At 55.9% G+C, this 25,364-nt stretch overlaps 1 protein-coding gene across 7 annotated transcripts; it reads right to left on the bottom strand.

Annotated features, from left to right (window-relative positions):
• Positions 1 to 85: 85 nt before the first annotated feature.
• Positions 86 to 25,014, bottom strand: HK2 (hexokinase 2). Of its 7 annotated transcripts, none has more exons than XM_059490945.1 (20): positions 24,857 to 25,014; positions 16,986 to 17,148; positions 12,265 to 12,413; positions 12,029 to 12,148; positions 11,178 to 11,273; positions 10,963 to 11,062; positions 10,439 to 10,622; positions 9,467 to 9,622; positions 9,111 to 9,344; positions 8,538 to 8,842; positions 7,858 to 8,006; positions 7,122 to 7,241; positions 6,940 to 7,035; positions 6,416 to 6,515; positions 6,130 to 6,313; positions 5,748 to 5,903; positions 5,088 to 5,321; positions 3,462 to 4,383; positions 3,303 to 3,381; positions 86 to 3,103 (listed from the first exon to the last, which is right to left on the bottom strand). In XM_059490945.1, the coding sequence occupies exons 1-18, from the start codon at positions 24,917 to 24,919 to the stop codon at positions 4,239 to 4,241; spliced, it is 2,754 nt and encodes a 917-aa protein (XP_059346928.1). In that variant the 5' UTR covers positions 24,920 to 25,014; the 3' UTR covers positions 86 to 3,103; positions 3,303 to 3,381; positions 3,462 to 4,238. The 7 variants fall into 7 exon arrangements, with proteins under 7 accessions (XP_059346928.1, XP_059346930.1, XP_059346929.1 ...); XM_059490947.1 differs by having other exon boundaries at positions 3,263 to 3,341; XM_059490946.1 differs by having other exon boundaries at positions 3,303 to 3,341.
• Between the last annotated feature and the right edge of the window lie 350 nt (positions 25,015 to 25,364).

Genomic DNA, 25,364 nt, shown 5'->3' with positions numbered 1-25,364 from the left:
GGGGCAGCACCAGGGGTTTGGGGTGGGCTGGGGGGCACGGGGGAGCGCAGGGCCCCACACACACGACACTGAGCCCAGCAGTGGCTGGTGGTTGTTTTTCTCTGGTTTATTGTCTCTGAGGAGCAGCAGTGGTGGCCGAGGGGAGCTGAGCAGTACAACACCACACTCAGGTATGAAAAGTACAAAAATAAGGAAGCCTATATATAATATCGTTGCAGTCAATTGCTAAAATAAATATTGTAAACACAATAGAGAGAACAACATCAGGTGAATCTACAGCACTCGTTTCTGCCAGCAGCCACACAGTCTTTGGCTTTAGGACTCCCCTGCCCACATCCAGGTGCATTTTCTTTGCTTCAGGCCAGAAGGATTTCAGGCTGGTCAGGGATGTCAAAGGGAGAGAATTTTCCTCTCCCCAATTTACCTTGAGAACAAGAATTGCCTCTTTTTGCCTTCAGTGCCCATTTTTGTGCCAGAGCAAGGGACTGATGTGCCCAAAACAGGCGTTTTCCTTGTCTGGAGGGGAATGGGGCAAGGGCTCCCCACATTCCAGGTTATTCTGTTGTTACCTTGCTCCTCACAGCCCCTGCACGGTGCACTTGGCACCGTTCTGCACCTCTCCCCTCTGTGCACTTGGACCTTTCACCCCCTTATCTCTGTGACAGCCAGATGGGTTTGGATTGCCTGATAAGGGAGGAGAGGAGGCACCGAGTTATCTCGGGTCAGACTGCACCTGAGCTGCTGCCAGGCCACATCTGTGCCCCACTGATACCACCGAGCTTCTCCCTGCCAGCCCTGGGCTCCAGCAAGGGAGCAGAGCAGGCAGATTCTGCTTGCAGCTCTCGGTCATTTGCTGATTGTGTTTGTATAGATGTACATTTACGTTAAAAGCCCAATAAAATCCTGTCCAAAGTACCAAGGAGGGGAGAGTTGCCAGGCAGGGCAGGGCAGAGACTCCGCTCCCTGCTGCCTGCGTGGCCAGAGAACATTCCAGCACCCCAGGAAAGCAAAGAAAATGCATCCAGATGGGAACAACCAAGCACAACAAAACCATCCTAAACCCACAAAGCAGCACTTGTTGCTGCAGGGAAGACAAACCAGGCTGAGCAGTCTGTCCGTCTGTCCCCACAGAAAATCATTTGATCTTCCCTTCATATCAACAACTAGGATTTAATCTTCCCTTCTTCATTTTAAACACATTCACAGAACATCCCATGGCGACGTTTTTGGCGTGAGGTTCAGGGCTGGACATCCAACACCTGCAGGGCTGGGGATCCCAAACCCCTCCAGGGATCCCAAACCCCTTCCAAGGATCCCCAAACCCCTCCAGGGGCTCCTCAAACCCCTCCAGGGATCCCCAAACCCCTCCAGGGGCTCCCCAAACTCCCCCAGGGAGGCTGGGCTGCACCCAGAGCTCTCCTGTAATGCTCTGAATTGGGAACATTGCAGACCCTGCTTATTCTGAGCCTAAGCAAGAGCTCTCCAGCATTGGGGGAGCCTTGGAGAGCCAGGGGATGTCCCTGTGACCAAGAACAACCAAAAATCCACCACCAGCGCCCACAAGGGTGATGTCCTCACCCCTGTGAGCTGCAGCAGGTGAGGGGATTGTGGTGACCCTGCTCCCCAATTTCCCTCTCACCCTGTCCTTCCCCTGCTCAAAAGCAGGGCTGCTCAGATCCCCATCCTTCCCATTCTGCCCCCAAAACTGTAAAATTTCACTAACAGATGAAAACACTATGGAGCTCAGCAGGGGCACAGCTGGCTAAGAGTAAAAACAGCCACTAATGCAACTCTGCACAGTGCAGCAGCTAAAAAGATTTCGGTTTTGATTTTTGATGCTGGTTTTCTGAGGAAAAAAAATCACACAAAACTGCTTGGTACCAGATTAGAGGATTTCTGCATCATCCTTCAAAGATTTATTTGACAGCTTCTAAAACTTCCACTAAACTTGGTTTCTTACATCATTTCTATACACAGGTTTTATTTGTTATAATCGTCTTGAGGCTTATAAAAAAATAAGCATTTAAAATGCCCAAAAGAGTAATTTTCCTTTAAAATTGTGCTACTGAACTTGACCCCCAACACAGAAGAGAGACTTTTGGTAATGAGATTACCCCAAGCAGTATAAAAATATACATAAAAATAGACAAAACTCTATCCTCCAATCTGAAGGGCTGTTTGTGGGGTTTATTAGTTATATTTTTTTTTTTGTACATCACTGAAATTTCATTAACTTCTGCTAAATATTTACAGAAAACCCCCCCACCCTCTGTCTGCCTCCTCTCACTGAGGCAGAGACTTGCAGCTTTTAGTTCATCCAGAGTTTTCTGCTGGCAAAAACGGATCCCTGCACTGGGCCAGGGCACACAGGTGATGATGCTGCGGGCACAGGGGGACCTGCAGGGCCCTGGGTGTGTCACCTCCCCAGGGATGTGACATTCCAGGGCACGAAACAAAACCTCTGCTAAGGTTAAATCCAGCCTGAAGCCCACAGCATCCTGCACGCCCTGGCTTTCTGCTTTTTCCCTTTTGTCCTGCTGGTAAAGTCAGAATGCCCAAACCTCTTCTTGTACAACAGTTCCTCGGGTATTTGGGTCTCTTTCTCCAGTCTACCCCAAGAAAATTTTAAATTAAAAAAAAATAAAATTACATGACAGGATCAAAGAAAAAAAAAAAGAAAATAATTACTCTGTACTCTTCTTCGACAACATGAAAAGGTGACGTTAAAACTAAGTGATACAACCCCCCCCAAGACTATGTACATAAAAAGACATCAGATCTCTTAAAACATAAATATACAGTGTACAAATCAGGTGCCACCTAAAGGCTGCGGCCGCAGAACTATTTCACAGACACAAAGCAAACCAGACTCTCCACGCCGAGGGCAGACACGGGCTGGGGCTGGGCAGGGGAGACACTGACCCACGGCTCTGGGGCCCACAGTGCACAGGGAAGGGCTGGGGGGAACACGACCTACACACGCCACGTTCTACACTACTCAGGGTTGGGGAGAGGTCAGCAAACGGGATCGGACCCTGAGTCCCCCATTATTTCCAGGCACGTGCTCTGCTGGGGTGGCTGAGGGGCCCTGTGGCTCCAGAACCTCTCTGGGATTGCTCTCCAAGGCTGAGGAGCCCCAGAACCTCTCTGGGCTTGCTCACCAAGGCTGAGGGACCCAGAACTTCTCTGGGATTGCTCACCAAGGCTGAGAGGCCCTGCAGCTTCTCTGGGCTTGCTCTCCAAGGCTGAGGAGCCCCAGAACCTCTCTGGGATTGCTCACCAAGGCTGAGGAGCCCCAGAACTTCTCTGGGATCGCTCACCAAGGCTGAGGGACCCAGAACCTTTCTGGGCTTGCTCACCAAGGCTGAGGAGCCCCAGAACCTCTCTGGGCTTGCTCACCAAGGCTGAGAGGCCCTGCAGCTTCTCTGGGATTGCTCACCAAGGCTGAGGAGCCCCAGAACTTCTCTGGGATTGCTCACCAAGGCTGAGGAGCCCCAGAACTTCTCTGGGATCGCTCACCAAGGCTGAGGAGCCCCAGAACCTCTCTGGGATTGCTCACCAAGGCTGAGAGGCCCTGCAGCTTCTCTGGGACTGTTCTCCAAGGCTGAGGGACTTGCAGCCTGGCCCCAGAACTTTCTGGGGTCGCTCACCAAGGGAGGTACGCGGTACCTCCAGTGCAGCCACAGCCACGCCCGTGGAACTCTGCACCTTGTGCTTTAAGAGTTACCATGACTTTCATGGAAATAATACAGCCTTGATCAGGGTAAAAGACTAGTGGAGGTCTTTAGCCCAATCTTAGAGGTTTGCTTCTACAGCACGGACAGCTACGGCTCCGACACACATAAATAGGTTCTGTTAAAGTGACAATGCAGTGTCTGAATCATCCGAGTGTTATCCCTACTGCTGCTAGGGGAGGGCCGGTGGTGGGAGGAGAGCTGGGGTGTGACGGAGGTGGGACAGCTCCAGCACCACCTGGAAATGCAGGGAGAAGCCAAAAGGCGCTGTGAGCTTTACTCGACAGCGGGTTTTATGGCATGCAAGGAAACTCCTACGACAACACTTGGTACGGAGCCCACGGCGTCTCCATCGCGCCGTGGTGCCCCGAGAACGAGTAAAGCTACGAGTCTGCTTGGAGGGGAGGGGGTGTGTGAGTGTGTGCAGGGGGAGGAAGGAGGGGCTGGGAGAGGAAACGCGTCCTGTTCTGCTGAAACCAAGCTCTGGGGCAAACCTGCTTGCCTCTACCGCTGGCCGGCCTCGCGGATGCGGCAGGCCACGGCCGTGATCAGCGCGGCGCCCTTGCCGCTGCCGTCCTCCGACTGCAGGAAGGTCACTTCACACTTGGGGGACAGCTCCTTCACTGTCTCCTGCAGCACCGTGGAGAAGCTGCGGGGCAAGGAGAGGGAGAGGCTCTGAGTTGAGCGGCCGCGGGGTGAAGGTGTCAGTCCCAGCCCCTAATGCGCCTTCACAGAGCCTCGAGGAGAAACACAGACCCCAGGGGGAGGGATGGGTGGGTGGATGGATGGATGGTCATGGATGAAGCTTAGAAAGCCCAAGTCTCGACACTTGTGTGCCCAAGCCCATGGTTACAACAGAACCGTGCTGTACCTTAACTCAGGCCTAAATCCAGCCCCTTCTTGAGGCCCACCAAGCCCTGGGACTCTACTGAGCCTCAACAGCCCTCACCAACCCCACTGGGGGGAGTTTTCAGTGCCTCCCTTTGCCCATGGGCTCCTGAGCCCTATTTAAGTTCAGCTCAGTGCCTTAGATCCTGTCTGAGCTCCAGTGCCCAGCAGCACCAGCCAGCCAGCTCTGGCATGGGCAATTTGTGTGGCCATGAACCTTCATGACCTATTCCCATGACTTGGAGCCCTGGCTGAGCCTGGTCTCCACGTCTGGGTCAGGCCCAGTGGGACTGGAGGAGCCCCTGTCCTTGAGGGAGCAGCTGACTCCTGTTAGGCCTCAAGTTTGGGTCAGCGAGCTCCTGTTAGGCCTCAAGCCCCCAAAACACCTCCAATCCTCCCCCATTCTCCCCCAAACCCTCTCCCTGAGCCCCCATCTCCCCAGGCAGCACATCCAGAGGCACTCACTGCGGGTGCAGCTTGTAGAGCGTCCCGTCCACGCCCACGGTGACCTTGAGGAAGTCCAGGCCGCGGTTCTCGCGGATCTTGTCCACCACGGCGGCCATGCCGGCGCCGCAGAGCTGGGCCGCGCGCCGCGCCACCACCGTGCACACCTCCTTGACGATGATGCTGTCGTCGCACGTGGACTCCAGGCCCAGGTGCTGCAGGATGGAGCGCACCTGCAGCAGGGCCAGGCAGTCGCTGCGGGGACACGGCGGGGGCAAGCGTCAGGGACGGGCAGCCTCCCCTTGCTCATCCTCATCCTCATCCTCACCCTGCACTCGGGCTCGTGGCAGGGCCTGGGGTGGTCCTGCAGCCCCCCACACCTCAGCTTTCGGGCCTGGATGTGGCCTGGTGTCACATCCTGATCAGGGAGGCTGTTTCAGGACAAGGCCAGGAGTGTGACGCCCCTGCCCCCTGCCCAGGGCAGAGCATAAAGAGCCATCTGTGCTGCCAGCCCCAGGCAGCCTCTCCTTGTCCCTGCACACAACCAACCACGTGGGCTCTGCTGATTCACCCGTGGGGCACCGTCCTGCATCGCCCCGGCTCCACACCAAGCTCACGTGGAGCTTCTCCCACCAGAATTCCCCCACATTCCATCCCTGCTCTGGAGCTGGTGGAGCTCACCTCTCTATCTGGGACAGGAACTTGGTCTCAAAGATCCCTCTGGTCTTCAGCCTCTCCGAGATGCGTCCCCGGAAGAGCAGCCCTTTCTTGGTGAAGTCCATCAGGATGTTGCGGACGATTTCCCCCAGGTACATCCCACTGATCATCTTCTCATACCTGGGCAGGAGAGGACGAGGCTGGACGTCAGCACAGGAAGGGACACCAGGGCTGGCTGGGGATTCCAGCTCTGCCAGGTGCCCTCCGGACAATCCCCTCAGCAGCATGGGCAGGGGACAAGGGACACGTCGGGGTCCTGCCCATCATGCCCTGCACCCACCAAGGGGCTGCTGGGGCAGAACCCCCCCATTGGGGCCCCTTCCAGCCCCCCAAAGCCACCACCCACCTCTGCTTGCCAGGGTTGAGGGACAGCTCATCCACGGCCACGTCGAACTCGGTGCGGATGTCATCCAGGCAGCCGCTGTCCCCAAAGGCGCCCCACTCCATGTTCACACACATCCTGCCCTCGTCCCCTTCCACCAGCTCCACGTTCCTCATCTCCTCCATGTAGCAGGCGTTGCTGCCCGTGCCTGTGGGGAGGAGCAGGGTCAGAGGGACGCCAGGACAGCCCCAGGGCAGGGCAGGGGTGGCAGCACGGGGCAGGAGCTGCGCAAGGAACGCTCGGTTCTCACCGACAATCAGCCCGACTTCACAGTAGGGATCCTCGTAGCCACAGGTCATCATGGTGCCCACGGTGTCGTTGACCACTGCCACCACGTCCAGGTCGAATTCCTGCAGAGGGATGGATTGCAGGAGTTACTCCTGGAGGGCCTGGAATCCCTGCTGAGTCTGCTCACACCTGGCCTTCCCCAGCCCCTCCTGCCTGCAGGCAGAGCTCAGACACCTCCAGCTGGGGCAGCCCTGCCAGGAGCAGCCCCTGGCAGGAGCTCGGGGTGGTCTGTGCCGAGGAAACGAGCCGCTCTCTCCTGAGCTCAGGGCCAGACAAGTCTGCTCCAGCCCTGGCCAGGAGCCAGCCCGTAGCCCCAGGGTCTGAAAATCCAACCTCGAGTGATGAGTAAGGGCGGCTGCGAGAATTCCTCCGACACTCATTACGCTGAGCTCAGCCCAGTAATTTGTTTTACAGGCCAATTAATGATGCCAAAGAGAGCCAGGATGTGGGAGCAGCCCAGCTTCTCCCAGCCCTGTGGCTGCTCACCTCTCTCCTGTGAATGGCCTCCTTCAGCAGCCCCACCACATCCTCTCCCTCGCAGCCCGTCGCCTTGAAGCCTTTTGTCCACTTCAGGAGGATTCCCTGTGGTGGGAAAAGCCCCCAGTGAGTGCCCCTGAAGGGCCAGGCACGGCAGGGATGCTGCCAGGAGGGCTGGGGTTACCTCTTACCTCGTCCAGGTTGTTCTGCTGGCAAGGGAAGGAGAAGGTGAAGCCCAGCGGCAGCGACACGCCCTTCATCCCCATGTACTCCAGGAAGTCAGAGATGCAGTGCACAATGTGGTCAAAGAGCTGCATGAGCAAAGCCAGGGTATAACAGTTACCACCACAGCCAGGGCCCAGCTGGAAGCCTGATTTCTGGGGATTCTGACCCATTCCCAGGCCTGCTGGAGTGTTCAGATCACCCCCAGGACTTTGAACAGAGCAGGATGTGGGAGGTGAGCAACCCCAAAAAGCTCAGCTCACCCTCTTCCCCACCCACAGTGTGGCCAAATCCCTGCATTATCTCCAGCCACAGGTGCCTGGAGGGCTGGGGACCAGCAGGGACCCAGACCCTCTGCAAGGGATCCCCTCCAGCCCCGTCCCCAAGCACTGCCTGGAGCGCTTTGCAAAACCCTTTCCAAACGTGTCTCACTGCTTCTCTTGTGGTTTCCCTATCTGGGAAATGGGGGTGATGCTTATCTGCCCTCGTGGGGTGTGTGGGATTCAGGGAGGCTCACTCATGGCTGGGAATAACACCGTTTCCAACCCAAAAACCAGGCCCCAGCTTCCCAAACTGCAGAGCCCTGGGCACAGCTGGCTGCTCCGAGGCCAGGAGAGCACCAGCGCTCCCCACTCCTGGTTTCACCCTCTGGAAAGGCAAAACCAGCAAAGAGGCCCCTTCCCCTGTATGCCTGCCCACACTGACCTCCTCTCCCGTGCCCTGCATGATCTCCACGGGGATGGAGTAGATCTTGTTGTGCATCTCCACCCCGCGCCGCATCCCGTTCCTGACGCGCACCAGCAGCACGCGGAAGTTGGTTCCTCCCAGGTCCAGGGCCAGGAAATCTCCCTTTTCTGCAAGGCCAGAGAGGATCTTCAGAGAGATCCCAGCACAGAGCAGACATGGACCTGCCCTCCTCCCAGGAGAGGGATGGAAATGAAACGTGGCTGGGGACAGGTAGGAACAGGGGCTGCAGGTAGGAGGAGGATGGAGAGGTTTGCTCCACACTCAGGGTGATGGTGAGGCTTCAAATCATAGACCTGAGCTGGAAGGGACCCACAAAGATCACTGAAGTCCAGCTCCTGGCACTCAGGACCTGCACAAGCTTCAAGCCAAGGTCAGGCACTCGCCCAAGCCACAGGAAGAACCAGGAGCACAACCCAGGATGAGGGTGGAGGGAATCCTGTGGCAGGATTTGTGGCCAGGCTTTGTGTTAAATCAGGTGCAGAACGTCCCAGAGGCTCAGTGCTCTGCCCAGTACCGAACTGGAGCTTTGTGCCACTCCCACCACAAAGAGGAACCGGCCACAGCAAAGGATCCAGCCCCTCCCGAGGATGCAGGAGCTGCGGGGCTCACACACAGGGGTTTCACACAGGACACATCACCTGTTCCATCAGGAGTGGAGCACACGTAGGTGGGCAGCATCTTCACCGTCGCCTCCTCGTGCGTCTCCTTGCCCAGCCCTTTCTCCATCTCTATCCTCATCCTCTCCTTCACCTCCAGCAGCTGCTCGTGGCTCAGCTTGAGGGGCTCCAGGATCTTCTGGCGGGCCTGGTGCTGAGCAGCCAGCCTGTAGGCCACGGCCGTCACCATGGCCGCGCCTTTGCCGCTGCCGTCCTCGGAGCGGATGAAGCGGATCTCGCAGTCGGGCAGCAGCTTCCGCACGGTCTTGTGCAGGCGGCGGGCAAAGCTGGGCGGGAGGAGGACAGGGGGCCTCAGTGGGACCCTCTGGGCACACCCGGGGACCAAAACGAGGGGCCCGAGGGGATCTTTGGGGGCGCTTCTCGTGTGCCGAGCTGTGCGCACTGCTGGCAGCAGCAGATCCCTCTCTGGCCCTGTCCCCAGCACACCCAGAATCCATGTCCCTGTCCTCAAATCCCTGTCCCTACCCCTAGCACCCCCAGATCCCTGTCCCCAGGACCCCCAGTTCCCTGTCCCCATCCCCATCCCACACTCACTGAGGGTGTTTCTTGTACACAGAGCCGTCCACACCCACGGTGGAGCGCAGCCTGTCGCCGCCCTTGTTGTCGCGGATGCGGCGCAGCACGGCGGCCAGCGTGGCCCCGCAGAGCGCGGCCGAGCGCGTGGACACGATCTGGCAGATGCGCAGCGTGGCCACGCAGTCCTCGTGCGACGGCTCCAGCCCCAGCTTGCTCAGGATCTCGTGGGCTTTCTGCAGCCCCTCCTTCTCCCTGGAACCACAAAGGGGGTTCATGCCAAAAGGGGGAACACAGCTGGTGGGTGGCAGCCTGGGCTGGCTCTGTGCCGCTCCGTCCATGGGCTGGGACACAGGAAAGCCCTGGATCCTACTTACTTCTCAATGGCAGACACGAATCTGGTCTCAAAGTGGCCCGTGGTGAGCAGGTCTGGCGTGAGCCTTCCCCCGAAGAGCAGCCCGTCCTTGGCCATCTTCACCAGGATGAGCCTGACCAGCTCGCCCATGTACATCCCGCTGATCATCTTCTCAAACCTGCCCGTGGGGAGGCATGGGGTGCAATCAGGGAATGGTTTGAAAGGCTGGAAAAGCCCTCCAAGGTGAGCAAGTCCAGCCATTCCCCTGCTCTGCCAAGGCCACCACTAGCCCCAAGTGCCACATCCACAGAGCTGTTAAATCCCTCTGAGACGGTGGCACCATCACTGCCCTGGGCAGCCTGTGCCACACCTGACGCCCTTTCAGAGCAGAAATCTTCCCAAATATCCAACCTAAACCTCTCCTCTCTCTCCATTATCTCCCCCTGAGCCTCCTTTTCTCCAGGCTAAACAATGTGTGTTTGGCTGTGTGTGCCACGAGGTGGCCACAGGCTGACCTGAAAACCCCTTGGCAGCCTCCCATCCCAAACAGAATCTGGGTAATCCCTTCCCAGAGCAGTTTATCCCATCACTGAGCATATGAGGCCATGTGGACAAGACCATCACCCTGCAAAGAGACCTCGTGGCCACCTGAAGGGGCTCAGTCAGTTTGCAGGGTCACCCCCAGGCCACAGGAGCACTGTGGGGAAAGGGAGATCTGCAGGATTGGGATGTGGATGTTCTGTCTGAGCTGGTGGGGACTTTGCTGGGCAGGAAGGGAACAGGAATCATTCACATGAGGGGGTCTCAAGGGTAGCAGGTGGGGCAGACAGCCCTGGCTTGGGACACAGCACTGGTTTGGGACAGAGCCCCTCTCTGCACCAGTGACAGAGGACACGCTGACCCAGTTAGCTGGGCTGACCTCCCCAGCCCCAGTGACTGTGGGAGGATGGACAATGCTGAGCAAACCACGAGCCCGAGCCAAGAATGTGCTCACAATTGTTTGCCAGGGTTGAGCGAGCCCATGTCGATCTCGCGGTCGAACTCGGTGCGGATGTCGTTGAGCACCCCGTCGTCACCAAAGGCTCCCCACTCCATGTTGATGCACATCCTGCCCTCGTCCCCCTCCACCAGGTCGATGTGCCTCATCTCCTCCATGTAGCAGGCGTTGGTTCCAGTTCCTGGGCCAAGCAGGGGCACGGGGTGAGCGGGGACACGGCCTTTCCTCATCCCCATTATTCCTCATTCCCATTATCCCCCATTCCCATTATTCCTCATCCCCCATTCCCATTATCCCTTATTCCCATTATTCCCCATTTCCCTTTGGCCACAGCCCAGTGCACCAAAGAAAGCCAAGAACCAAGCAAACAAACTCTGCACAATGCTGGTTTTCCAGCACTGGTATCCCCCTCTCTTTTTTCCCCCAGGGACCCCCAGGCCTGCAAGAAGCAGGATCTCCCTCTGGCCCTGCTGGAGCCCAGAAAACACCCCTAGAACATCTTTCCCCTGGCTGCAGCTCACCAACAATGAGGCCAACTTCACAGTTCTGGTCATCGTAGCCACAGGTCATCATGGTGCCCACGGTGTCGTTCACCACGGCCACGATGTCGATGTCAAAGTCCTGACGTGGTGGAAAGGGGAGAGGCTGACCCAACAGAGGCAAAACTGACCACAGCACCTGCCCAGAGCCCAGGTGTGCTGGCCAGGAGCCGTGTGCCCCCAGCCCAGGCTCTTACCCCTCTTTTCTTGATGGACTTGCGCAGCAGGGACACCACGTCCCTGCCCTCCACGCTGCTGCACTTGAACCCCTTGGTCCACGTCACGAGGATGCTCTGCAGGGGAACAGCAAGAGGAGGCTTGGGGGTGACCCCTGGCTCCCCGTTATCAGCTCACCAGCTGCGCCATCAGCCGCAGCTTCCGTGACAGATAAAGTTTATGGCCACCAAACAAACACGTGAGCTGCCCGTTGCTGCCCCGGCAGCAGGAACGTGCTTCCCATGACCAGCTTTGATTGAGCCCTGCAGCAAAACCTGCTCATGAGCCCAAGGAATGCTCCTTGACCCATCCCTGAGGGGTGGATGGCTGGCTGTGCCTTTGGAATGCTCCCTGACCCAGCCCTGTGGGGTGAGGGGTTCACTGTGCCTGTGGGATGATCCCTGTGGGGCAGGGGGTTCACTGTGCCTGTGGGATGATCCCTGTGGGGCAGGGGGCTCACTGTACCTATGGAATGCTCCCTGACCCAGCCCTGTGGGGTGGGGGGCTCACTGTGCCTGTGGGATGATCCCTGACCCAGCCCTGTGGGGTGGGGGGCTCACAGTCCCCTGCGGCCAGGGGCACCTGGCCAGGGGCTGAGCTGAGCCCTGGGGGGAGGAGAAGAACTCAGTTCCAAATTTCAAGATTTGAAATCTCCATCCAATTCCAACTCAGTTTCAAGATTTGAAATCTCCAGCCCTATGGCCACAGCCCCTTAGGGAGGCAAACACCCGCCCTGCCTTAGAGCTGGGGAAACTGAGGCACTGAGCGAGCTGCCCTGGGCGAGCTGAAATTGGTGCGGGACCCACAGGGAGGGCTCAGCCCCCTCACCCACCTCGTCCAGCTTGGTCTGGTGACACGGGAAGGAGAAGGTGAAGCCCAGGGGCAGCTTCTTGTCCTTGATCTGCAGCTTGTCCAGGAAGTTGGCCAAACACTCAGCGATGTGGTCAAAAAGCTGGAAAAAAGGGAAAGAGTGACAAAAAGCCCCACTGCGAGGGGATGCCGCATCCCCCGTGCCCAGCGCTGGATTGCCAGCTGCATCCCCCGGCCAGGAGCCCCCCGGGAGCCCACCTGGACCCCGCTGCCCCTCATCAGCTCCTCGGGGATGGCGTAGATCTGGTTCTCCATCTCCACCTTGCGCAGCCCGTTGTCCGACACCTTCACGCGCAGCACGCGGAAATTGGTGCCGCCCAGGTCCAGGGCCAGGAAATCGCCGTCCTCTGTGGGTCAGCACAAGCACAGCCCCTTCATTCCCCTGTGCATGGAGCCCCGAGCTCACCACCCCCTCCCAGGCACCACAAAAAGCCCAGATTTTGATTATTTTTCATCATTTTGTCCGCTATTCTATTTTTTCGGTATTTTATTGGAGCAGTCGCTGCATTCCCTGCCCCTCCTCTGCCCACACAGAGGATCAGTATTTTGACCATCACTGATGCTTTGGGGCATGAATCCCACCCAGAAAAGCCCAGACCAGCAGGGATCTGAGCTGCAGCCTCAGGCTCCATCAGGAAGGAGGCAGCAGAGCCATTCCTGACCCCACTGATGCTGCTGGAGGCTCCCAAACCTCCATCCCAAAGGGTTAAACCCTGATAGCAGCTGTGGGAACTCCCCAGCCTGGTTTGTGCTGTACTCAAACCCCCCAGCCCAGCCCAGGAATGCCACACGCTCCTGGAACGTGGCTGCAGGAAACCAGGGAGGGAGAAAATCCCAAAGTTTTGGGGCCTCACTGCTGCCTTCTCCAGGGAGAGCGGCTGAGGAATCTCTGCTGCTTTTAATTTGCCATTATTAAATGTGCAGGACAGAATTTCATGTTGGGACTCAGATGTTTATTGGCTCTTATCTCTGTTGTACTCTCACAAACCCTGAGCTATGCAGCACTCCAACAAACTAAAACTGGAGCCCTGCCTCTCTCTCTCTCTCTCCAAGGCCTTTTAAGGATAAACCGTCTCATTGAAAAATGACACTGAAATTATCTTTACTTTTAACCCAACAACCAGCCACCCATGGGCTGCAATGGGGACTTTTTATCCAATTACACAAAACCACCCAAACCCAGGGAGAAGAAGGAGAAGGAGAAGGAGAAGGAGAAGGAGAAGGAGAAGGAGAAGGAGAAGGAGAAGGAGAAGGAGAAGGAGAAGGAGAAGGAGAAGGAGAAGGAGAAGGAGAAGGAGAAGGAGAAGGAGAAGGAGAAGGAGAAGGAGAAGGAGAAGGAGAAGGAGAAGGAGAAGGAGAAGGAGAAGGAGAAGGAGAAGGAGAAGGAGAAGGAGAAGGAGAAGGAGGGGAAGGGGAAAAAGGGGAGGAAGAAGGGGAGGAAAATAAGGAGGGGAAGAAAGGGAGGAAGGTGAAAAAGAAGGACCAGCCTCCACCCTAAAACCTCCCTCTTGCTTTACAGATTTCCCTATATTCTAACATCTTAAAGGTTTTTTTCTGTGGTATCACACTCTTCTATCCAAACTCCACACCCACAATCCCAGCGCCACCACTCGAGTTTGGAAGTGTTCTCCGCAGCCTCAGCTCAACGCAGAGCTCTCCTGCACTCAGCACAGAAAATCTGAAATTCCCAGCACGCAGGGCTCCAACGAGGCTCCTCCAAGGGCAGCCCCAGGGCCGTGTTTGGGGCAGGGAAAAGGCCCAGCTGGCTGTTTGGGGCAGGGGAAAGCCTCTCTCAGCACTCAGAGCCCCGAATGTGCTGCGCTGGCTGTTGTGAGGCACAAAGGGAACAAAACCCGCGGGCCATCGGGGCCATTGGTGTGCACAGAGCAGCAGCACCTGCAGGGAATGGGGCTGGAAACAGCCCCAGCCCAGCTCCATCAGCATCTCCAGTGGTTCCACATGGAAACAGCCCCAGAATGGGCATCTCCAGTGGCTGATCAATACCTGCAGGGCATGGAGAAAACCTCAGGAGGGTGATCAATACCAACAGGGCACAGAGAACACCTCAGAGGGCTGATAAATCCACCAGGGACAAGAGGAGCCAAGAGGGACACAGGTTGCTCAGCTCCTTGGGGGTAACCCAGGAGGATCCCAAAAAAAAAGAGCAGTTTGGGGGAAATCCCTGGGAATTCCTGGGTGGATTTCTGGGAATTCTTGGGTGGATCAACTTTGCAGGAGAAACAGGGCAGGGAAGGCTCCCTTGGAACACTCCCAGCCATGCCTGGAGCACGTGGCGGGTGCCAGGTGTGGGCACTGCCCCCAGTTTGGGCTCCCAGGTCTGTGATAAGGTATCAGCCCCGGTGCTGAGCCCACAAGCCAAACAGGCAGGGGAGAGTTGCTGCCAAGAGTCACCCTTTAGATATCCCACAAATCCTGCAGCACCTTTTTGGAGAAGAGCTCCTGCTTTCAAAGCAGAATTCCCCCCTCTCATCACCCCACAGAGGGATGGCAAGGCCCCCGAGAGCCAGGGCTGGGCTTTGGCTTAACCTGCAGGTGTGACCTTGCATTTCCATAAGCCCCTCTCATCCCCCTGGAGCTGGGCATTAAACGGGTTCTAATCCCACCCAGGGACACGGGGCAGGGCAGGGACATCCCCCAGAGCCCTGTGGCACCACAGGGAGGACAGGGACACCCCGCAGGTGGATGTTGGCAGCCCTGTGGCACCAGCCCCAGCGCAGAGCAGGGCTGCAGCACAGCAATAACCCAGCCTTGGACTGGGAGCAGCTCCTGGCACCTGGCACAGGGGCCCAGCCCAGGTCAGACTTTGCCCAGGAGCTTTAAAAAGAGGGAAGGAGGAAGGAGGTGGCCCTGGGCACTGAGATCCTCCCCGGGGATCAGGCACCAAGCCCCCAGCCCTGGTTTTCCCCCTCCCCAAAACCCGAGGGTGCCACTCAGAGGCTGGGTGCAGCTCCAGCTGGACAGGGAATCCCAGCTCTCATTTCCCTGGGATCTGCTCTAAACCCCCTCATTTTCCATGGGCAGCTGCAGGGCCGTGACTGCCCCAGCATCCCTCTCATGTGACATTTTCCATGCTGGTGCTCCTGTCTCCCCCTGCCCCGGGTGAGAAATGCCAGCTGGGGCACTGGAGAGGCTGGAAACAGGGCAGGGAGCCAAGGATCCGTCCTGTGAGGGCAGGGGAGAGGCTGGAAGTGCTGACACACGCTCCACCTGCACCCAGCACCTTGGGCTGCACCAGTTCCCGTGCCCAGGGGCGGCTCCTGGCCCTGCCTGTAATTAAAAATATCCTCCAACATTTAAATAGATGGGAATCTCAGTGCCAGGGCAGGCAGCCAGGCCCAGCTCTGGGTGTGGGGGCAGCTGGGGGGGCTCTGAGGGTTCCAGGGGCTCAGGGGGAAGGGGAGACACTTCCAGCAGGGCTGCAGTGAGAGACGGCAATGGCTCCACGCTGCAAGTTTGAATGACAAACTGCATTTAAATTGTTGGGGAAATTCCTTCATGGAAAGGGCAGCCCAGGCCTGGCACAGCCGGGTGGCCGAGGGTGTAGCCGTGATATTTTCTGAAAAATTCTTTCCTTGGGATTTTTCCTCCTGAGGAGCTGAGAGGCCTCAGGACCAAAATGTAAGCAATGGTTATCTGCTGCTGTGGGATGCAACAGGTGCATCTGTGATTGGTCTCGTGTGGTCATTTCTAATTAATGGCCAATCACAGCCCAGCTGTCCAGACTGTCTCAGTCAGTCACAAGCCTTTGTTATCATTCTTCTACTCTATTCTTAGCTAGCCTGCTGATGAAATCCTTTCTTTTGTTCTTTTAGCATGGTTTCAATATATACTATATATAAATTTTATGTTAAAATAATAAATTATATATTATATTATATTATATTATATTATATTATATTATATTATATTATATTATGTTATATCATATTATATTATATTATATTATATTATATTATATTATATTATATTATATTATATTATATTATATTATATTATATTATATTATATTATATTATATATAATGATTATATATTAAAATAAAAATATAATTAAATATTAATATTTTATAAAACATTATTAATAATATAACATTATTTCTTTTATTACTTACTTATTTAGAATAATATTTAATACAGTATTAATATGATAATTTATAACTATTATATTATTATAGAATATATTATATATTATTTATTTTATATTATATTATATAATTTATAATATATATATTTTATATATATAGATAAATATTATATACAAAATATATGTAAATATTATATAAAAATATTTTATATATCTATATTAATATATTATATTATTTAATATATTATTTATTTTATAATATATATATTATTATATCATTTATAATTATTTCTAGCCATATTTATAGAATATTATTGCTATTAAAATATTATATATTAAAATAATAAATCAGCCTTCTGAAACATGGAGCCAACATTCTCATCTGAGACCCCTGCGAGCCCCATCACAGGAGGGAGCAGAGAGGAGGATGTGCCCAGCTGGAGCGCGGCCTGGGCAGCTCGGGGAGAGGCAGAAAGGCCACATTGTGAGGGCCCTGCAGTGCCCGGGGCCCTGTGGCACTCAGACAGCGCTGGCACTGCTGCCCGTGAAATCTGATGAGCCGGACCCGTGACTGTCTCTGTCCTGCCAGCAAGGGCACGCGAGGGCGGCTTCCCTCCCTCCTCCTCCTCCTCCCTGCTCCCCCTGCCAGCAGGAACTGGGATCCCCTCCAGCCCCAGCACGGAGCAGGGAGCCAGGCCTGTGCCACGCTCAGCTTTCACGGAGCAGGGAAGGTGGCTCCGGGGGCAGTGCCACCCCTCCTGTGGCAGTGCCACCCCTGCTGCGGTGCCCCCAGCCCTCCCTCAGCCCCGCGGTACCTGTCCCGTCTGGCGTGGACCTCACGAAGGTGGGCAGCATCTTCACGGAGGCCGTGGGGTTGGTGTCTGCCCCCAGCCCCTTCTCCATCTCCTTCTCAAAGCGCTGCGACACCTCCAGCAGGGTCTCGTCCGAGAGCCGCATGTGGTACAGGTACTTGTCCACCTGCAGGGGACACAAGGAGCAGGGATCAGGGTGGGGACAGGGGCACAGGACAGCTCAGGACAGTGCCCAGCCCCTCCTGAGTGCACACAGGGAGCTGGAGAGCTGAATGTGGTACAGGTACTTGTCCACCTGCAGGGGACACAGGGACATGGGGTCAGACACAGGACAGGGGACAGGACAGCTCAGGACAGCGCCCAGCCCCTCCTGAGTGCACACAGGGAGCTGGAGCAGGCTCTGGGCCATCCCAAAGTGCAGGGCACAGCAGCTTGGCTGGGATTGCTCATGGCAGGCATCACCCAGCCCTGCTCCTGCCCTTTCCCAAGGCCACCCTGATCCCTGCCCAGGCTGTGCCAGCTGGGAGTGCTGAGCCACAGGCTGCTGAGCCAGCTGCAGACACCCAAACAGGGGCACCCAAACAGGAACCCAGCTCGGGGGTGACTCAGGAGGCTCTCCAGGTGCAAAGCCCTTCCCAGCACACCTTGACCTTGACCCCCAGGGCCTGTCCTGGGCAGCAATGCAGTGCCCTGTCATTCCTGCACCGCTGAGATCACGCCAGGAGCCCAGAGCCCGGAGCAATCCCCGCTGCAGTGACACAGGTGGCAGCTGCAGTGACACAGGCCAGGCTGGGGTGACACCAGCGTCTGGCTGGGGAGGGAAGGAACCCACCCCACCTTCCCATTCCTGCAAACTGGTGGTGTGGGGAATGCTCCCAAAAACGGCATCAAAGCCTCCCGTCCTGCTGGGCAAGGTGTGGAAATGCTCCTCCCCAAGCACCAGCCCTGGCCAGAGCAGGGAGCAGGACAGACGGACACTGCCCGCTCCCAAACCATGCCCTGCTCCAATTAGCGCCACTCGGCGCTAATTAAAGGGCAGCTGCAAGCCCTGAGAATCGAGGAGGAAAGCTCCACCCCGTGTGCTCACCTGTGTGCAGGCACGTAAGGCCGGGTCACCGGCACCAGGCCCGGGCCGTGCTTTATGGGGCTGAGCTGCAGGAAATGGGCACTTTGTGGGCAAATAATTGCACCAGGGCCAGGGTGACCTGGCTCCATCCCACCCTGGCATTCCAGGAGTGATGCTGCATCCCCTGAGGAGCAGCAAAACCTCCTGTCCCTTCTCCTGGTGCTCCCAGCTCCTTCCCAAAACCGGGAGCTGAACAGGAGGGAAAGGCCAAGGAGAAGGAAACCTGGAGATTTGCTGGCACCAGGTGTTTGCCAGCCTCTCCTTATCCAGCAGGAAGTCAAACACTTTCCTCCCTGCCCTCCTGTTTGCTTTCACCTGCTGGAAATCCCCTCCCATGTGCCCAGGCTCTGCTCACTGGCACCAGCAAGCTCCAGTTACTGGTCTGGAGGTGGATTTGGGGCTGGAGCTCAGCCCCAGGGTGGGAAACCTCCCCTTGAGCTGTGCCTGGGGTTATCCCCGGAGTTATCAGCCCACGCCATCAGCCCAGAGCACCTGCTCATCCCAGAAACGCTGGCTTGAACAGAAGTGAAGCCCCCCTACCCAAAAATCCCAGAGCAGGGAAACGTAGGGCAGGCCCTGCCCAGCACGTCCCCCATGTCCTCCACACCAGAATAACCCAGCCTGAGCAGCAGAGTGTCCTCCCCTAATCCCCAAAGCCCTTAAAACCTGGATCATCTTCTGCCAAGGTGGATCTCACCCCACTTGGCAGCTAAAGCAGGTCAGGGCGTACAGCAGGACATCTCCTTCCCCACTGAATCCATCTTTCCCCACCAAGGAAGAGCCACTGGACTCCCCAAAACTCCTCCAAACACCCCAAAACTCCCTGTGGCATGGTTGGTTACCCCAAACACCCCTAAAATTGTAACAGAGATGGGATAAAATGAGGAATTCAGCCTGCAGCGCCAGAGCCTGAGCATCTCTCAGCACAAAACACCTTCCCAGCTGCTTGAGGCTTCTGAAGAGCAGGGAATGGTTTGGGTCAGGTCGCCAATTCCAAACAAACAAAGGATCCTGGAGGGGGCAATTGAGTTCCTGGAAAGCTTCCAGCCTAAACAGCGGCATTTCCTCGAGGAAATCCAAACAAACTGAGGGAGGGGAGGGAAAGGAAAAGGAGGCTGGGGAGCGCCGGGCATGCCCCAGCCCAGGGCAGCGCGTTAGAGCTGCGGATCACGGAGCAGCTGTGGGTGCAATGAGCTCAGTGCCACGTTTTTGAAGCAAACCCCAGCAAATGCCCGTCCCCTGGCCCAAGGCTGTCTCCAAGGCTCACTCGCTGCCACGCCGGATGCTGGAGCAGAGCCCAGGGTCGCCTGTGCCGGCGGCACCGCTGGGAAACCTCAGCCTGCCCAAACCCTGCTGCTGGGGGGCCAAGCTTAAAGCCCAGCCTAAAGCGCCCCAAAAAACAGCTTTGATTGCCAGCCTCGCCTCCTGGGCACGCGGGGCTGGGCTGCTGAGGGGCACAGCCCCTCTGGCACCGCAGCAGGAACGGGAAGGGAAGGGAGCTCTGTTCCTGTGGGTCCCAGAACATCTTTCCCATTAATGACCCCGGTTCTGGGAAGAGGAAGCCGTGTGCCTTTTGTTTTCATTTTGATCTGAACCCTGTCCCAGAGCCACGTGGCTGCCAGGAAGCAGGGCAGGAGCGCGTGCTCCCCATCCCTCAGCACCTCATTTTCAGCTGGATGTGACCGATTCCTGCAGATTTGGGGGCAAATCTGACACTGGGAGAGGGTGCAGTGACCGATTCCTGCAGATTTGGGAGCAAATCAGACACTGGGAGAGGGTGAAGTGCAGTGACCGATTCCTGCAGATTTGGGGGCAAATCTGAGCACTGGGACACAGAGGGTGGCTGCTTCCTGGGACAGATTCTTCACCTTTTTGCCAACCAAGCCAAACATTTGCTGACTGCAAGGTGACAGAGCAGCGTTCAAATCTGGGGAAAGTTGCAACACCCCAAAGCCACAGCATGCACTGTCACCCCTCTCTCCGGAGACATTTGTGCTGGGAATTATATTTTCTTTAAATTACCTCCCTCCCCATGCCAGTTTTTAACAGTTTTTAACTTGGAGCATGCTGTTCTGCAGGAATCCCTGCAGTTTGAGGGGATGCTGGCTCCCTGGGAGGGGGATGCTGTGCCAGCACCACCCACCCAAATCCCCGGTGGGATGGGATGAATTTGGGGAAAGCCAAGCAGGGGGAGGCCTGGGGGATCCATTCCCTGCCCCACATGCCCGCTCCCTGCTGCGCTGCCCATTCCTGCCCCCATTTCCCACCCCAGTGACTCAGGGCAGGAACCGGCTCGTCCCCTCGCCCCGGTGACACAGGGGTGATGCTGGGCTGCCCCCACCCTGCTGCTGGCACCCACGTCCTTGTCCTTCCACCCTTCCAGGACAGCTCCAAGCCCACGTGGGCGCCCTCCTCCCTCCCTCACTGCTGCTGCCCGGGGTGACACACGCCCACCGGAGTCATCCTCCTCACTGGGTGAGTCACACCGGGGTTCCTGCTCGGCCGGTTCCTCCTCATCCTCAGCCCCGGGCCAGCAGCTGGATCCAGGCCGGAGGAGGAGCTGACGGTGAGGAAGTGACAGCGGGGAGCAGCCAGCAGCCCATCCTCGGGTGACCCCGCTGCCCCAGAGCCCCAGGAAAACACAGTTCAGCCGGGACAATGCTCTGCTCTCCGTTCTGCAGCTGGAGACATCCAAATACCCCAGTAAAACCCAGTTCAGCCAGGAGAACGCTCTGCTCTCCGTTCTGCAGCTGGAGACATCCAAATACCCCAGTAAAACCCAGTTCAGCCAGGAGAACGCTCTGCTCTCCGTTCTGCAGCTGGAGACATCCAGCTGCTGCTGTCTGTTTGTCCTTGTCAAACCCACAGGGTCTCGGGGATGCCCCTGCGCCCCCAGGACCGCCCTGGCATGGCGGGAGCGTCCCCTGTGCCAGGGAAACTGAGGCAGGGTGGCTCCGGTGGGGAAGGAGACCCAGGAAGGAGAGCCAGGGTGGCTCCCCCAAGGTGGGACGAGCTGTGCTGGCCCTGACCCGGCCTGGGCAGCCTCAGGGGAAGATGTGAGCTTGGTTTTCCAGGAATTTGCCAAAGCCACCCCTGCCACACCCGCAGAGGCGGCCAGCAGGGAGGAATCAGCTGGGTGAAGCTAATCCCTGGGCAAAGGAAAAATAAATAAAAAAAAAAACAAACCAAAAAACTAAAAATTAAAAAAAATAAAAAATAAAAAACCCCCCTAAAAAACTAAAAAAAAAAAAAAAACCTAAAAAAAAAAAAAAACTAAAAAAAAACAACCTAAAAGGACTAAAAAAAAAAAAACTAAAAAACTGAAATAAGCCCAAAAAAAACCCTAAAAAACTAAAAAAAAACACTAAAAAACTAAAAAAACTAAAAAAAAAAGCCCTAAAAAAACCTTAAAAAACCCCTAAAAAAATTTAAAAAAACACCTAGAAAAACCTCTAAAAAACTTTAAAAAAACCTAAAAAAAAAAAACCCCAAAACTAAAAAAAAAACCTAAAAACTAAAAAAAAACCCTAAAAAAATTAACCTAAAAACACCCCTAAAAAACATACAAAAAACCTTAAAAAAAAACCCTCAAAAAATGAATAAAACCCCTAAAAACCTAAAAAGCCCTAAAAAAACTAACTCAAAAACCTGCCCCTGCTTTCCAAACGCAGGAGAATCAATCCCACCCCCATTTTTTCCCCTTTTGAAGGAGGGATGGGGCAGAGGAGAGGCTCAGCTGCCCTCCCAGTGACGAGGATGAGGATGAGGATGAGGATGAGGAAGGCCAGGATGAGCTGGCACATCCCAGGGCGGCACACTTTCAGGCCGGGATCTCTCCAAGGACGCCGCCGAGGTTAATTACAGTTTGCACAATCCCTTGGGGGTTAGATAAGTGTGGACAGCCCACTCTGCAGGCAGGGGCTGGGCAGGGAGGGAATGTGCCCCCGGACAGGTGGCAGAGCAGGCAAAGCTGCTCCATGGCGAGAATGGACAGGAAAATCCCGTTTTTGAGGCTATTTTCAAGGCCTTGAGGCGGACACAAACCACAGCTGTTGGAAAAGGCACTTTTTAACCCAAACTGAGCTCCTTTTCTCCCTGACCCAAAGGGAAATCACATCCCAGGCTACCACCTACAATCTTTTCTCCCAAACACAGGGGTTGATAAGAAGACCCAACCAAACAAACCGCAGCTTTCCAAGAATTTCCCCGCCTGTGCTGGCTTCTCCCTTTGCCCGGGGAGCTCCATAGGGCAGCGATGATTTTCCAGCCCCGGCGGGAGCAGCCCGGGCGCACAGCTGGCATCTCCCCCCTCTCGCCTCTCGGGAGGATTCCCGGGAATTTGTTCAAAAATATCCCAGAAAATCCAGTTGCGGAGGCGGCCGGGAGGGCAGCGCCGCGTCCCGCAGCATCCCCAGCTCACGGATATTTATTTTTCCTTTTTTCAATTCGTGTTCGGGAGGCGGGGGCCGGCTCCTGAGGCTCCTACAGGGGACAGGGAAGGAGAATGGCCCATGCCGGCTTTGCCCCTGCATCGTTCCCAGCCATCCCCGATAAGGAAGGCGTGAGCTGTGCCGCTGGCCCATTTCTGCCGGGGTTACACAACGCGGCCCCGTCCCTACCCTGGATGCGGCTGTTGCACAACCCCGGGGCCAGCGGCGAGGAGCCCGGCCCGGGTTTCCTTGCGGATCGCTTGGCCTCGGCAACTCGGGAACTTTTCCCTGCACTTTGTATAGGTTGGGTTTGGTTTTTTTTCCTTTTCTTTTGGTTTTTTGTTTTTTTTTTTTTTTTTTTCTTTTTTTTTTTTTTTTTTTGGTTGTTATTGATTTTTTGTTTGTTTTTTTTTAATGCTTTTTTGTTGTTTTTATTTTTTTGGCTTTTTTTAATTTTATTTATATTTTTTGTTTTTTTGGTTTTTTTTTGTTTTTTTTTTTTTTTTTTTTTGTTGTTTTTTGGGGGTTTTTTTTGGGGGGGGGGGGTTGGGGTTTTTTTTACCTTTTTTTTTTTTTTTTTTTCTTTTTCTTTTTAAATGTCCTGCCCCGGTCTCCTTCCTATCTCACCCCGCTGAAGGGCCAACGTGGCAAGTTTCGCTTCCCCGCGAGCATCTCCAGGGTTATCCCGGGTCTCTCCAAGCATTTCCCTCGGGGTTTTTTTATTCCCGGGTCTCTCCAAGCATTTCCCTCGGGGTTTTTTTATTCCCGGGTCTCTCCAAGCATTTCTCTCTTTTTTTTTTTTTTTTAAGGCGATTTTTGCACATCCCGAACGCCTCACGCTCGGACCAGCAAATCCCGGAGTGGGGAAATCACAGAGAGTTCCTCTCCACCCTATTCCCAGATGCCAGCAGAGCAGTGCTGGAGCAGCCTGAGCCTCCCACCCGGCATTTCTCCTCCAGGAATAATTTATTTAGCCCAGCCTGAGCGCTGTCCCGGCCAGACAAAGGCCGGAGCCATGGGGAGCAGGAACAGCCGAGCTTCTCCCGCGCCTGAGCTCCGGGACACGGGGTGACCGATATCCCAAAGGGCTGCGGACCCCAAATCCAGGGTCCGAACCCCAAATCCAGGATTCATAATCCCAAACTAAGGATTCATAACCCCAAACCAAGGATCCAGAACCCCCAAATCAAGGATTTGTAACTCCAAATCCAGGACCATAACCCCAAATTCAGGACCAGAACCCCCAAATCCAGGATCCAGAACCCCCAAATCCAGGATCCAGAACCCCAAACCAAGGATCCAGGACCCCAAAACTAAACGAGCGGGTCACGAAAAGGCATTTTCCACCCCTGTCAGTGCGGGGACCGGGGGCACACGTGCGCCGTGGGGTGCACACCGCGTGGGGAAGGGGACGCGAGGGACAAGCGCCAGCTCCCTCCGGTGGCACTTGTGCGGGGCTCGGTGTCCCGGCCCGGTGTCCCGGCTCGGTGCCCCGGTTGGGTTTGCCGGTATCCCGGCTCGGTGTCCCGGCTCCCGGAGCAGCCGCAGCCGGGGATGGATGCTCGGCGCCGGCGGGAAGAGCGGCGGACACGTGGAGCGCGGGGTCCCGGCTGCGGCGGGCAGCACAGGCGCGGAGATGCCCCCGGTCCCCCCCTTCCTCCCCTTCCTCCTCCTCCTCCCCCTCGCCGCCCGGCCACGCGGGGTCCCGCGGCACGTACCGCACGCGGCCGCGGCCGGGCAGGAGCGCCGGGGCCTCCGCCCGCCCGGCCCCGCTTCCCCTCCGCTGCCCGCTCGTCTCGCCTGCTCTTCCCTCTTAAAAAGTTTTTTGGGTTTTCTTCTCCTTTTTTTTTTTTGGTTTTTTTTTTTTTTTTTTTTTTTTTGGGTTTTGGGGTTTTTTTGTCCATTTCCCCTTCTTTTTTTTTTTCGCTTTCCCCCTTTCTTTTTGCTCTTTTAACTCCTCTCCTCTATCCCTTTTCTGCTTTTTCCTTTTTTCTCCTTCCTTTTACTTTATTCTTCCAACTTCTTTTCCTCATCCTTCTTCCTTCCCTACTTATTCCCCTTTTCACTTTCTTTCTGTCTTCTTTCTCCCTCTTCACTCTCCCCTTCTTTTCCCTCCTTTTTTTTTTTTTGTTTTTACTTTTACCCCTCCTTTTTCTTTTGTTTTTGCTTTTACCCCTCCTTTCTTTTTCTTCCCTTTTCCTCTCCCCCCATTTTCTCTTCTTCCCCGCCGCTTTTTTTCCCCCCTTTTCCTCTTCACTTTCCCCTTTTCACCTCTCTCCCCTCTCCACTTTTCCCGCTCCCCGCGGGACCCCCCTCACCTTCTGCGCCTGGTCATGGTTGAGCTCGGTGAAGAAGTAAGCGAGGAGGTGCGATGCGATCATGGCGGGAGCGGCTCGGCCCGGCTCGGCTCGGCTCGGCTCGGCTCGGCTCGGCTCGGAGCGGTCGGAGCGGAGCGGCCCCGGCAGCGCCGCGCGCTCCCCGCGCCAATCGCGCTCATTGAGGAGCTTCCCCCGCGCCCGTGACGTGGCCGCGCCGCCGCGCCCCCATTGGCCCAAAGGCGAGGGTGTGTGCCCGGCGCGCGCCGGGGGGGCGGGGCCTGGCACCGGCGGGGGGTGAGGGGGGGCGGTTAGGGGGCACCGGGGGGACAACGGGGGCACAATGGGGGGACAATGGGGGGACAATGGGGGGGACAATGGGGGGACAACGGGGGGACAATGGGGGGACAACGGGGGGACAATGAGGGGACAACGGGGGGACAACGGGGGGACAACGGGGGGGACAATGGGGGCACAATGGGGGGACAACGGGGGCACAATGGGGGGACAA

Source organism: Ammospiza nelsoni, chromosome 30 (genome assembly GCF_027579445.1).
Source record: "Ammospiza nelsoni isolate bAmmNel1 chromosome 30, bAmmNel1.pri, whole genome shotgun sequence".
NCBI classification, from domain to species: Eukaryota; Metazoa; Chordata; class Aves; order Passeriformes; family Passerellidae; genus Ammospiza; species Ammospiza nelsoni.
Note: the sequence above shows the minus strand (reverse complement) of the source record. Positions and strands in the feature narration are given on the sequence as shown.

What these genes read in the sequence shown, in the direction of transcription:
- HK2 (XM_059490943.1), bottom strand. Translation starts at nt 24,919, where the DNA reads ATGATCGCATCGCACCTCCTCGCTTACTTCTTCACCGAGCTCAACCAT. An exon ending in TTCGTGTCTGCCATTGAGAA is followed by an intron (nt 9,345 to 9,466) that starts GTAAGTAGGATC and finishes TTGTGGTTCCAG; the next exon opens with GGAGAAGGAGGGGCTGCAGA. An exon ending in TGCAGGGCACGGGAGAGGAG is followed by an intron (nt 7,242 to 7,857) that starts GTCAGTGTGGGC and finishes TTGCTCATGCAG; the next exon opens with CTCTTTGACCACATTGTGCA.